Raw genomic sequence first — 14,759 nt, 5'->3', positions numbered from 1 at the left:
ATTAGCATTTTGCCTTATTTCAAACACTTTACTTTAAGAACCAATAACACACGGTAGCATTCACTATGTGAACAGCAAGTCTTTATTGTGTACAACTTATGCATATGCACTGTTTCTGACAAAAACATGCAGCTCAAAACAGCTACAGGCCAAACTGATAATATGAGCATATGAGTTACACATCAACTCAAAACTTAGGGGGCAGCGGGACATTTCCCGGTGGCCTGGTGGTCTATCTGGCCTGCCACAGTGAGTCTGGCCTGCCGCACCATCACCCCCCACCCGCCCTACCCCAACAGTCATCCCCTGGGCCTGATTACACTTCTGAAATATTTAACAATTAATAAACATGCGCAAAAAGAAAAATGACTTAAGTGCGCCCAGAACAACAAAGTAAGGTGCTCCAAACAGTGATCTTTTTCTCAGAATGATTCAATCAACTTCTTCAATGGTTGGTCCAGAGGATCCACCTCCACCAGGAGCACCCCCTGCTCCAGGAAAGCCTCCTCCAGGCATCCCCTCCGGCATCCCCCCAGTGCCCTGGTACAGCTTGGTGATGATGGGGTTGCAGAGCTTCTCCAGCTCCTTCTGCTGGTGCTCAAACTCCTCCTTCTCCGCAGTCTGAACAGACATGGCAACATGAAGTGAGTACTGCCAATGCATAAAGACACCTCAGACATAAAAGCTGATGGACATACCTGGTTCTTGTCCAGCCAGCTTATGACCTCATTGCACTTGTTGATGATCTTCTGCTTGTCCTCTTCACTAATCTTGTCTTTGAGTTTCTCGTCCTCAACTGTGGACTTCATGTTAAAGGCGTAGGACTCAAGGCCGTTTTTGGCACTAACCTTTTCTCGTTGGACATCGTCCTCAGCCTTGTACTTCTCAGCTTCCTGGACCATGCGCTCAATGTCCTCCTTGCTTAGACGTCCTGGAAGAGTTTAGACCATCGATTAGGCATTCAAATAGCAAAATAATTTAGAAGTGCAGCCACTCCTCCAGTAAAATCAAGTCATTTATTGAGAGAGTGAAAAAAAATCCCCACACAGATCTTACTTGTTTTTAGGCTTGGGTACTGCTCTCTGCTGGACCTAGAGCTATAGAGGATTGTAAATCTGCTTCTTTATATAAAGAAATCAGCAGCTAATATAACTTATATTTCTAACCATGCTTTGGATAATTTTAGCTATACTTGGTTTGTCCACAAGATGTCAGTGCTGATCCAGGCTGTGAGTGTCAGAAAAGAAATGCAGCAGAGATGGGAAAAACTAGCGTTAGCAATGACCATAGACTCAATGACTAGAGCTAATAATTAAGAGTTCAAATAAACGTTAATGATTATAACTTTTGTGGAAAAAGAACAGGCATTACAAGTTATTCATTGACAGACTGTGATTTATAAAGGTATTCTGATGTTTACCACGTTTAACATGTCAAAATGCAGTATTCATAGTGAAATGTATTGCGTATTCTATCGTTTTAAATGGTCTAAAGGTAACTCAGGAGAGATGTAGTTATTTTTATTCCAAACATGGTTAACGTTCTGTGAAAGAATTGCTGAAATTTTAAGCAGGTGTAGTTTAGTACTTTAGTGTTGTAATTTGTACGGTAACTTTTTTGTTAGTTAGGATAGTTGGGTCACAGTATGTGCTTAGGTAACCCCAAAAACTTACAAACTTTTAGGTTGATCATATTAATTCATCCCATTGATCAACAGAAAACTGCTTCATATATCCAGTGTTGGGGGTAACGCGTTATAAGTAATGCACGTTACATAATAACATTACTTTTCCAAAGTAACGAGTAATATAACGTATTTTAAAAATAAAAGTAATATTTAAAAATGAGTGATATTATTTGAGTTACTTTAAAAAATGTAACGTGAGTTACTTTTTACCTTGCTTAATTGGCTTTAAAAAACATATTGCGAAATAAAAATGACCTTAGGTTGAATCACTCACTCAATGAGAGAGCGTGCTGCGAGAGAACAGACAGTCAACTCGCACTCATCATCAGGTTTCTTTTGTCACAGCAGATGAGTCTGTCCTGTTCTAGTAACTAAATATCTAAGAATATTTTTTTATTTCGAGTCAATGTACAGTACGAGTATCCGGTATATTGGTACTTACTGAAGAGGCAAACCATTTCACGACAACTCCGTTTAATTTAATGAACTGGTTCGACATGTTCACTTAGAAGATCCGGTTAAAACAAACCGGATACTGTGAATCGCCCGTCATCACTACAGAATGTCAGGCCGGAGACTTACATCTTTGCAATGGAATTGTTATTTTGAACTCATCAAAGAAAAGAAGTGGATTGTTTTCAAGTGTTGATTATGTGTATGTAAAACTATTGACAACTGCAAGAAACACAACATCAAAAAAAAAAAAAAAAAACTGGATGCGAAGCACTACACCCGCACCCCACCTCCAGCTAAACAACAAATGATTGACATCAGTTCACGTTCTTCAGGTAAAACAATTCATTCAACTAAACTAAAAAATGGTTATTGCTTTTATTGTTGAGGAGATGCAGCCACTGTCTACTCTAAAAGCGACTATGTTTTGTAATATAGTAAGATTTTTTTCTCTTTTGGGAAATGATTTACACATTTGTTAAGGCCACGTGAAGCAATGTGTTTGATGTATAAAGCTCAACGATTTATTTTGATTTGGGGATTTTTTTATCGTCTTACTGTTCATTTTGTTATTAAACATTTTAAAGGTTTAAAATTTCTTAGTACTCTTGAGCTTTATTGCAATCTTTATCTCAGTAGACAGTGAATTTACGTAACTAATAACACAAAACGTTCAAAAGTAGCAAACACAGTACACGCTGTCATTAATCTGTATATATGCAACATGTATAGCTCTGGACTCAGAAAGTTCTTAAAATATAAATTTATCCTACATTTTTTAAAGGAAAATGAAGGTGTAGTTTTATTTTAAGGTGTAGTTTTCATTAGAAGGTGGTTGTTAAATGCAGAGCTTCTCAATAAAAAAAAAGGTTAAAAAAACACCAGCAAGTTCTAAAAGAGATCAAACCTCAGCCGGGTAAGGAAAAGTTACGGAAAACTAACTCAAAAGTAACATAATGCATAACTTTCCATAAAAAGTAACCCAATTAGTTACTTTTTTGGGGGAGTAACTCAATATCATAATGCACTACTTTCAAAAGTAACTTTTCCCAACACGACATATACTTCTTTAACACAAAAAGACACCTCTATGTGACAAAAGACACAACTTTTTTATGCTTGTAAAACTGAACTGCAATTCCATGAATACACCCTTATTTTAAAGGGTTAGTTCACCCAAAAATGAAAGGTTTGTTATTAATTACTCATCATCATCCTGATACAATCCCTTGAGACCTTTGTCTTTCTCTTGTGCGTCAGGGAAGGGTGCGCCCTGAAATGCTATGGGAAATGCAACTTATTGCCATTAGGGTCAACAGCACAACATGCAAGCATCGTATTGCCCATAGTAAACACACCCTCATCTGATGTTGAAGACATTGGTGAACAGAGTTGATTTCATTATAGTTGAACCACTGAAGTCACATGGAATGTTTTGACAATGTTTTTTATTCCCTTTCTGGACTTTGAACTTCTCTGAACCCTTGCTGTCTATGGAGGGCAAGAAAGCTCTTAGATTTCATTTAAAATATCTTAATTTGTGTTCTGAAGATGAATAAAAGGTCTCAGGGGATTAAAATGACATAAAATAGGTGAGTAATTAATAACAGAAGATCTTTTTATGTGAAGTAACTCTTTAAGAAACACTCAAGAAACACACTACCTTTGTCATTGGTGATGGTGATCTTGTTCTCCTTGCCGGTGCTCTTGTCTACAGCTGAGACATTCATGATGCCATTGGCATCAATGTCAAAGGTTACTTCAATCTGGGGAACACCACGAGGAGCTGGAGGGATTCCCGTCAACTCAAACTTTCCAAGCAAATTATTGTCCTTGGTCATGGCTCTCTCACCCTCGTACACCTATACAGTAGAAGAATGCAATGAAATGTTAAACTTCGCAAGAAACTGAGGATCAAATCATTAGACATTAGGTGCTGCTCACCTGAATGAGGACACCAGGCTGGTTGTCGGAGTAGGTGGTGAAGGTCTGAGTTTGTTTGGTTGGAATGGTAGTGTTACGTTTGATCAGGATGGTCATAACACCCCCAGCGGTCTCAATTCCCAAAGACAGAGGGGTGACGTCAAGGAGCAACAGGTCTTGGACGTTCTCAGACTTATCTCCAGACAGAATGGCTGCCTGGACAGCTGTGAAAAAAAGGATTAAGATGCTTTAGTCAATCCTACCACAAGTTGACAACTCTAAATGCAGGTGTATACTGGGTCTAAAAAAGGGCTTCACTTGCTTTTCCACTCATTCATATGCAGTATGACATACTGTAGGCTGACTAAAGTACAAAAGTAAAAGGAAGCAACAAAATCTCAACACAAATGCACAATTTGTCAGCCAAGATGGAAACCATTTCTGGTATTAACATCTTAAAGAAACACACTTGTGCACATATAATACCAGGAACACTGTCAGTCCTGGATGAGCAATTGCGATGGATGCACTGAAATATGTTAGCATTAGATAAAAACGGGGTCAAATTTAATTCATTTTTATTTTTATAGTGCTTTTTACAATGTATACCGTATCAAAACAGCTTAACATAGAAGAAGAAGAAAAGAGAATAATAAACAATAACAATATTTCAAAATTTGGAACAGTCCAGCAAGTCAGGCAGGCAGAAAAGTAGTGGTAGAATGGCAGTTAAATTAAAACGGATTCAGTTTAATTCCGATCAGTTTAAAGCAAGTGTCACTGATGAAGCATGATCCACTGAAGAAGAACTCCACCATAATGCAGCTCCACCGACCCCAACCAAGGACATTCATGAAACAGACATGTGATTAGCCAGGACAAAAAAATAAGGAAAACAAGACCCCCTTAAAATTATATATTATATATGCGTGTGTTTTTAAATAATAGAAATATTAATAAAAAAATAATAATAATAATAACATTCTTTATATAAATATTTGATACTGGCCACACAATTTAAGTTAAATTTTTTGTTTTATCAGTTTAAATGTTTAGCAGTTTAATAGTGACCTAAGTAATATTTAATAGGTTACTTTGTACACCGCCGCTAGATGGCACCACTAACTCAGTTTGTTCTCCTGTGCCCACAGAATATAACATTCCCTGTAATTTAGTCGACTCTTTATTTCAACGTGACAAATAAACTACTAGTCAGTCAACAGTTCAAACTAAAAATATTAAGTTGAATTGAGTAGCCTAATGTACTTTAACATTCCACCCTGAAAAAAAAAATCATCCATCGATCATAAGTGTTTATCACTTTCCCTTTCCTTCAGCTTAGTCCCTGTTTTTAATAGTTTTAATTAATTCTAAAATATATTTTTATAAATTTGTAATATCATCCAAACTTATGACACTTTCAGGTATTACAGTTGAGGTGCTAGGCTGTAGCACTGAATAAATGAATACATAAAGACAGATGACTAGCAGAGAATAATACCAAATTTGCGTCCTGTATTTAAAATGTACATAGAGCGCACGTGGTCGTGACATCCAAATGCGGAAAAAATGTGCACATCCGCACACGCATTAAAATCGATTTCATAATCTTGCGTACTGTCATCGGCTTCGTCACATTATAGGACTACACAATATTAATATGTTGTATACACTGTAGCCTTGGTAGGTCTACAATTGCATCCCTGACAGACGTCCGGAATGAGGCAGGTTGTCTGCTTTGATGACGATGGATAACCCCCCTTCAAAAAAAAAAAATTTAGATTTGCGCAAATTACCAGGGTCGCCCCATTAAGCTCTGAAAATTTGGAAAGCACATCCCTGATGAAAGAATAGGACACTCAGAACGAAGTACGTTTTAATTACCTGCTCCATACGCAACCGCCTCATCAGGATTGATGCTCTTGTTCAGTTCCTTCCCATTGAAGAAGTCCTGCAGGAGCTTCTGGATCTTTGGGATACGGGTGGACCCTCCAACAAGGACAATGTCATGAACCTGAGACTTGTCCAGTTTAGCATCGCGAAGTGATTTCTCAACTGGATCCAGAGTGCCACGAAAGAGATCAGCATTAAGCTCCTCAAAACGAGCCCTGGTGATGGACGTATAGAAGTCGATTCCCTCATAGAGAGAGTCGATCTCAATACTGGCCTGAGTGCTGGAGGACAAAGTGCGTTTGGCCCTCTCGCATGCTGTGCGCAGCCGCCGGACAGCCCTCTTGTTGTCGCTGATGTCTTTTTTGTACTTGCGCTTGAATTCAGAGATAAAATGGGTGACCATCCGATTATCAAAGTCTTCTCCGCCGAGGTGAGTGTCTCCAGCTGTAGACTTGACCTCAAAGATGCCATCCTCAATGGTAAGGATGGACACATCGAAAGTGCCGCCACCGAGATCAAAGATCAGGACATTTCTCTCAGATCCAACCTAGTAATGGAATACCTTAATCAGTAATGTTACACAATTACTGCTGTAATTTGCTGTGAAGTAAATCTAGCATCCTTACTTTCTTGTCCAGGCCATAGGCAATGGCAGCAGCAGTCGGCTCATTGATAATACGCAGAACGTTGAGGCCAGAGATAGTTCCAGCATCCTTTGTGGCCTGGCGCTGAGAGTCATTGAAGTAAGCCGGTACAGTAATAACAGCATTCGTGATGGCCTGTGAACACAAATTCATGTCTTTTGTGAAATGTTGGGCTGCTTTTGGATTCTCTCTACACTTTTCGCCCCACAGATGTTTACATTGTTCAAACAGGCCTTTTTCATGCTCTAACAAACTGCTTCATGTGTCAATGTTGACAGGCTGAATACATCAACCTCTTTAAACCTGCAGCAGCAAAGCAGAACTCAACACTGTATTACAAATGTAGGTGTTTGTATACAATTACGGTCTCCGAGTATTTGACAGAAACCTACTTTTCCGAGGTAGGCCTCTGCAATTTCCTTCATCTTTGTGAGCACCATGGAAGAAACTTCTTCTGGGTAAAATGTCTTCGTCTCCCCTTTGTATTCAACTTGAACTTTGGGGCGCAAGTTGTCATTTATAACAGTGAATGGCCAATGCTTCATGTCTGCCTGCACAACAGGGTCATCAAACCTCCGTCCAATCAGCCTTTTAGCATCTAGAAAAACAAATGTGGAAACAAACTCAGCAACAGCATCATCCCTTACATGAACACGAGCAACTTCAATGTCACAATACATGAAAAACAAACAGTCATGTACACAAAAAATGCAGACAAAGACTATAGAATGCACAATATCACTCCAATAGTTTTGCATGGGGAAAATTACAACGGTCAATATGGCTGCCTTGTGAACAAAGTAAGTAATTTCACCATGTTTGAAACGCCTATCAAGCATTCTCCTGGGCATTCTGTTTGAATGTGTAAGCATTAAATTATTCAAAACTTTTATTCAAGCTTAAGATTAAATCCAATCAGTGTTGCCAGATATAGCTGACTTTTTCCAGGCCAAAAGCTGTTCAAAACCCACCTAAACCTAAAAACTGCCCAAAATATTCAATCAATATTTTATTTAATCTTTCATGTATTTTACCCATACAGCAACCAACTCCAGCAGTGAAAGAACCACAACATAACCACATCGAAACACTGTCCTCCTCTCACTGCACTTATTGTTGTGTAGATTACACTACCTATTACAGTTTGTTTTGCTTTTGAAATGGAGTATAAATTCGTCCCATTTGGTGTTTCAATTCTTTTGAACATAATTAGGTGCTGCTTGTCAATCAAACTACACTTCTATGTTTGTTCTTGTTGTCAATTGTAAAAAAAAATCATGTCATGATTAAACTGCAGGTGCTGTGTGATGCACGCGAAGGGGAGTCAGATTTGTCTAGGAAGTCAGATTTACACAACCTCCTCTTGCGGGTGGGCCCACGTGGTTTGCGCTATGCACTGGTCACTACTAACTGAATGGAGTAGGAGCAGACAGTTATGTTTTGGTAAATAAGTTGCATATAAAATGTGCGTTTCAAAACCGCCTAAATTTTGTGAACTATGCTGCCTATGCCATTTTTTTCCCGCACAATTAAATTCAAAACCGCCCAATTGGGCAGGAAACCACCCAATCTGGCAACACTGAATCCTATATTTCCACCACCAATAAAATTAAACAACTGTCTCCTAAATTTGTTTCTAAATGTTTAAATCACCCAAAAAAAAAAATTAAGGTAGCATAAGCTAATGTGCATCTACACTCGAAAAGAACAAGATCACAACACCAACCTTCTTTATGGCAATTTCTGTTTACATGTTAAACAATTTCATCCTCTGAAAAACGCCTTACTCGATCGCATTCTGAAGTAATTCCAATTCTGAAGTAATTCCCAACTTGGTCTTGATGGCAAATCTCCTATCAAAATGACAGCGGATTCTTTGTTTACATGTTTCTGGGCTTCAAGTAGTTGCTGTCATATAATTTGCATTTGAATGGTAGAGGTGGAAATTCATGAAGTCAGACAGCACTGACTGTACCTTGTGTACGTTTCATTTAGATTACAAAACCAGAGAACATTTGTTTTAAGTGAAGTTTGTTCAACGTTTGTTACAAGTAGAGATTTTAAGCTTTATGTGGACATATTTCTCATGCCTGTAAAGCAAGTATTTGCAAATTTGCTCATTGGCTGACACCAGAGGGTTCATAATAGACAAGGCTTCATTGGCCATATTGACATTACACTTTTCCCCATACAAAACTAAACGAGTGACATGCCTTGTGTATTCTATAGTCTTTGTAAATGAGCCAATCAACGATCAATATAAACTGATGAATCTCCGTGGAGTGGCTCGGTCCAGATATGTGTTCTTTACAACAGTTTCTACAAATTAATGTTATAAATCCTCTGCGGTCAGCAAATGCGCTGGAATCTCAGTAAAAAAATTCCTTACAGACATGAGAAATATACATACTGTCAACACTCCCGTTTTTTCTGTGATTCTCTCGTATTTTACAATTCTATCCCGCTATCATCCTGTAAAGGTATTTTCCCGTATTTCTCCAATATTTTTTTATTTCTATGAAGGGTGGAAATAAACAGTTAAGAGCCGATCCTCCCAAGTCTCCCACACAGACGAACCACCAGAGGACGCCCTTTTCTCTTAAATGTGAATCTGTTCTGTGCTTTCATTTTATTTAGGCATGAAAACACTTTAAAATAAATACAAAAACGGCAGGATTCCCTTCCTTTCCATAACAGGCGCCGTTGCCGCTCCTATGTAACCCTCAAAACAGTCAGTTTTTGTCAGACGCGCTCCAAAGTGATAAATAGACGCCGTTTCCCAAACTGATTCTGTACACGCGATTTGAAGCGAAGCGATAGTGGACACTCTGGTTTTAGGTGCGAGTTTTAGCAGACATGTACACATAATAATAATAATAATAATAATAATAATAATAATAATAATATCTAAACATGTCAATCTTGATGGATTTTCGTTTAAACACAAATAATTTTGTCTTAAATGTTTATAAAAAGTTTATAAAAAGCAATCGAATGCTTTCATTATAGATCTGTGCATTCTTAAAGTGACACCTCGGTTACTTAATGTAATCAAACTAAAAATGTAAATGAGAGATTGATTTGCTGCTCTTTAATCAGAACAAATTATACAGTGAAGATTTGATAACGTGATTCAAATTCTTTACAATAGCTAATCATTTTAATAAGCTAAACTGTTTCCTAATTTATTTGCAGTTTTTTTCTAATGTATACTATTTATTGTATCCTTTGTAAATAACAATAATAACATTACTGACTGTTTCAACTGTTTATTTACAATGAACCGCTCCAGATGAACATATTTGGGGGAGGGGGGTTATTCTTTATTTTCACATCCCAATGTTGAAAGGTATGGAAATATATCGACATAAAGCTTGAACCAACCAGACCAATTACAACTGAAAACAAAAGTTCTCTAATGTTGTAATCTGTAATTGTTTTTTTTTTCTTCGAATAATTAGGTACAACATTTGTGACAGATATCGTTAAATTTCAATGGTGATACCAAAATGTAATTTAATTGTAAGCTTTGCAAACAGAGAAGAGAATTTGGAGAATTTGATGTTTCCCCATTCAAAGAGATAGGACCTTGCACTTGCATGCCCGGGAGATGTTTCAAAGATGGCCGCCGAGTGAAATGACTTGCCTTAAAAGTACTTTCATACAGTTTCATACAGATCAGTTTAAAACATATAAATCATGGCTTACCAAAGACTGTATTTGTGGGGTTCAGCGCTACTTGGTTTTTGGCAGCATCTCCAATCAGTCTCTCTGTGTCTGTGAATGCTACATAACTCGGTGTGGTCCTGTTACCCTGGTCATTGGCAATGATTTCAACTTTGCCATGCTGAAAGACGCCCACACAGGAGTAGGTGGTCCCTAGATCAATGCCAACTGCTGGTCCCTTTGACATGGTTTCTGACAAACAAACAGATATAATGGCAGTAGTTAATGTCCATGATGGAACACATTATGAGCATTCAAACCAAATATGGCATACAAGTTTGTTTAATTTTCTAAAGATAGCTCAATGCTTTGTTTATATGTTGCACTGTAACTGTTTACTCTAAAGCCGTTCTGGCACACTAGACATCAGATGATCCTGTGGCCTACATGAACCACCACAGAGTGCTTCAGCTGTCCCTATGTTAAAAGATGCTTCTTCTTCAAGCAGAGAGGGAAGACTTTGATCCTTCTTTCAGTTTTAGCAGTGATGACAGTTTTACTTAGAAAAATATGAATCACTTTATATTTAATGTACTTTTATTTATAAACTGCCCCAGAACAACAACAAAAAAATCTGTCATTATTTGATAGGGTCATTTTTAGGCATGGGACGATAACCGTTTTCAAGGTATACCGCCATTTGGAAAAGTCAAGGTTTTAAAACCACCAAAAATTTCTGCTATGTAAGATTTTTTTTTCAGTTTTTTAGGACAACAGTATTTCCAGCAGAAAATATATTCAAAAGATACCATTTTCAATTGTGCCGAAATCAGTGTTTTTGAAACTAATGAAGACAGCAGAAGTCAATGATTCATTTGAATTAATAAATGATTTCCATTTGAAAAACGTTTTTGTTTTTTACCCAGACATTTTAAAAGAATATATTTAGAGCAATAATCACAATACCATGAAACTGTGATATTTTTATCCAAGATTATCATACCGTCAGAATCTTATACTGGCCCATGCCTACTCATTTTAAAACTTTAAGAATTTAGTTAATTGTTCTATGGAAAAAGATATCAGACAGAATTGTGGCATCATACCTGCTCACTAATCTGATGTCATTATGGATTCTGGAATGTCATATCTGAATGGATTCTGAATGATTTTCTAGAACATTCAATGGGAGAAATACCGCGCGCATAAAACATTTCTAAAACGTTCAAATACCACAAAATCTTAACGTTTGAGAACATTCCAAATAGTTATCGACGGTTTGTGAGCAAACTGAAAGCACAAAACGACTATTAAATATTTACAGTGTCTGAACAACACATTAACGAAAATACATATCGCTTTAAAACATGAAAGTTTTGTTTTCAGATTATTTTCTACTACTCATTTTAAACCTTTAAGAATTTAGTTAATTGTTCTGTGGAAAAAGATATCAGACAGAATTGTGGCATCATACCTGCTCACTAATCTGATGTCATTATTTTATCCAAGAGCTACTTATACCACAAGGTAGGCACTCTTTTTCCCCGAACATACTCATTATCTATTCCTCACTGGAACAGGTACACTGAATATTTGATAATATTCAAGACAGCTTAAAAATCTTCTATAAGCAATTAAAATTTTTAGATTTTTAATGTAATAAAATTTCATCTAATAGAATATTTATTAATAATTTACCTTTCGTCTAATCCAAGGTGTAGTTGACTTTTCTGTAGGACACAGAAGAGTATTGATTTTTGGTTGCTTGTGATCCTTGCTTGTTTATATATATATATATATATATATATATATATATATATATATATATATATATATATATATATATATATATATATATATATATATTAGGTATTTCAACAGAATTGCACACAAATCACCAAAGACCTCAATTTCAGGTTTTTAAAAAAACGTAATGTAATGCTCTACTTATGAAAAGGAATCTAGAATGGCCTCTGGGTGAGTTAACTAACAGCATTTTATTGTAAAACTCTTTTTCACTGCATCCTGATAAATGTATTTTCACTTTCCCCCCCAATCCCTCTCGGTTTTCTATTTTGAACTTTGTTCTTTAGCTTGAACACATTCAACTTTATTTGGCACTGTTTATTTCTGCTCTATGACAAATCATTTGCAGTGTTATTTACGTGTAAACGCACCGAACAACCGCCTGAAGATATTTGACTGTTGTTGATGAAAGGTTTGACATCCCCCTGTTTGCTCCGAGACGAGTCCAAACTATTATTCAACAACCGTGATTTCCATAAGCATTCTAGGATTGTAAGAATTGGGAGTGTCCTATTATGGATTCTGGAATGATTTTCTAGAACATTCAATGGGAGAAAAATACCGTTATTGAGCGCGCGCGCGCATAAAACATTTCTAAAACGTTCAAATGCCACAAATTCTTAACGTTCGAGAACATTCCGAATAGTTATCGACTGTTTGTGACCAAACTGAAAGCACAAAACGACTATTAAATATTTACAGTGTCTGAACAACACATTAACGTAAAAACATATCGCTTTAAAACATGAAAGTTTTGTTTTCAGATTATTTTCTCGTCCTCGTGCAGATGTTGTGAAAATGACAGCGTCACTCACTTTCACTGTTTACAATGACATTAAGTGGATGTGAAATTGTTATTTTCATAGCAATTTTATAGCCTATTAACAACTATAAAACAATCCCATTGAGTTGCTAAGTTAAACTACCGTTATCGAGCCAGAGGATTGCAGCTAACTTTATGTTTCAGTTAACGTAATTGCATAAGCTTCTGTGAAATCAGATTGTTTATAATTATTATAAAGTAAGTCAATGTTCGAATTTCAATGCATGACAATAATAATCAAAATACTTCTCACCAGAAGTACCGCCGAGTCTGTGAATCACCTGTGGTGTCGCAGCTCGAGAAGTGCGCGCACGAGCTCTGTCTCTGGCAGCAGAAGTGAGCAGTGATGCGTTTTTAACACTTCCAGAGAACAGTCCAGAACATGAACCGAGCGCTGCAGCCAATCACATCATCGGAGCTTTTCCCTGCTGAATTCAGCCTATAAACGTGCAGAATGTTCTAAAAGTATCGATCCACGGAGTCCAAGAACATTCCAGACTATTTAAAGAAGTGATGGGAGAAACGATGCATTGAATCAATTGAACCGATTGCTTCGCAAAATGAGTCGATCCAAGCACTACATGCTACTGACGCCTGCTGGACAGAACGGTGTAATGCAACAAAGCGCAGGCCAAACATGCACAAAGGCAGCTTTATTCACAATTATTCTAATATTAAATGCAATTAACGAATCATTTATTGCCGTTAAACAAACGTCTGTACAAAGTCTGTTCTTTGCAGGGCTGCTTTATTTGTTGAAATGAAAGCTCAGCCAAATAAGCTACTTTTATTATCAATCTACAGCCCCAAATTAGAAAAGGTTGGGACAGGATGGAAAACGCAAATAAAAAAAGAAAGTGTGGATTCTAAATTTACTTTGACTTGTATTTCACTGCAGCCAACACAACAAACATTATTTAATGTGTTCGTCATAATTTTTATACTTGTTGTTTATTTTTAGTTTTTTAGTGGGTTTTTTTTTGTTCTTTTAACAAAAAAGTTGAAACAGTAATGCATTTACCACTTTGTAATGTTGCCATTCCTTTTCACAACACTTAGAAGATGTTTATAGACTGGCAGCAAGTGATGACGTGTTTCAGGTGTAATTTTGTCCCATTTTTTTTCTGTAAACAAGTCTTATAGTGGGCAACAGTACGGGTCTTTGTTGTCACATTTTGCACTTCAAAATGCACCACACATTCTCTATTGGAGACAGGTCAGGACTGCAGGCAGGTCAGTCAAGCACCTGTATCCCCTTCCTCCGCAACCAGGACTTTGTAATGTGTGCAGAATGTGGTTTTGCATTGTCTTGTAGAAATATGCATGGGCCTCCTGGAAAAGAAGGCAGCATATTGTGCTCCAACATCTCTATACTTTTAAGTATTAATGGTGCCATCACAGAAGTCCAAATTACCTTTGCCAAGGGCACTGACAGAACCCCATACCATGACAGACCCTGGCTTTTGGACTTTTTTCTGGTAACAGACTGAATGATCCTTTTCTTCTTTGGTCCAGAGCACACAGTTTCCATTTCTCCCCCCAAAAATGGCTAAAATATGGATTCATCTAATCACAGGCACATTTCCACTGTGTGGTGGTCCATTCCAGATTCCTCCAAGCCCAGAGAAGTCAATGGCGCTTCTGGAAATATAAGAACATAGGTCACGGGCCAAACTGACAAAACATTAAATAAATTGTTGCCAGACTTGAAGCTTCTGTGCAGTGCAGTGTGCAGATGTGCAGTTCTTGTCACAGCCAGATTGTTATTTCTTAATAGGTTTGTTTTTATTTACTTATTTGATGCTAGTTATTTGATTCTTCTAGACAGGTTCTGGGAACATGTCAAATACCTTACAGAAACATT

General features: G+C 37.2%; 1 protein-coding gene across 1 annotated transcript; it reads right to left on the bottom strand.

Moving 5' to 3' along the window:
• Nucleotides 1-64: 64 nt before the first annotated feature.
• Nucleotides 65-13,328, bottom strand: hspa8b (heat shock protein family A (Hsp70) member 8b). The gene is given in 10 exon segments (XM_056473067.1): nt 65-513; nt 515-621; nt 699-931; nt 3,804-4,002; nt 4,085-4,287; nt 5,948-6,503; nt 6,583-6,735; nt 6,993-7,198; nt 10,309-10,518; nt 13,149-13,328. Coding segments are annotated over 9 exon segments (1,953 nt in total). The 5' UTR covers nt 10,514-10,518; nt 13,149-13,328; the 3' UTR covers nt 65-422.
• Between the last annotated feature and the right edge of the window lie 1,431 nt (nt 13,329-14,759).

The sequence above is a fragment of the Danio aesculapii genome, chromosome 15 (genome assembly GCF_903798145.1).
Source record: "Danio aesculapii chromosome 15, fDanAes4.1, whole genome shotgun sequence".
NCBI lineage: Eukaryota > Metazoa > Chordata > Actinopteri > Cypriniformes > Danionidae > Danio > Danio aesculapii.
The sequence above is the reverse complement of the archived record's forward strand: the minus strand, read 5'-3'. Positions and strand labels throughout refer to the sequence as shown.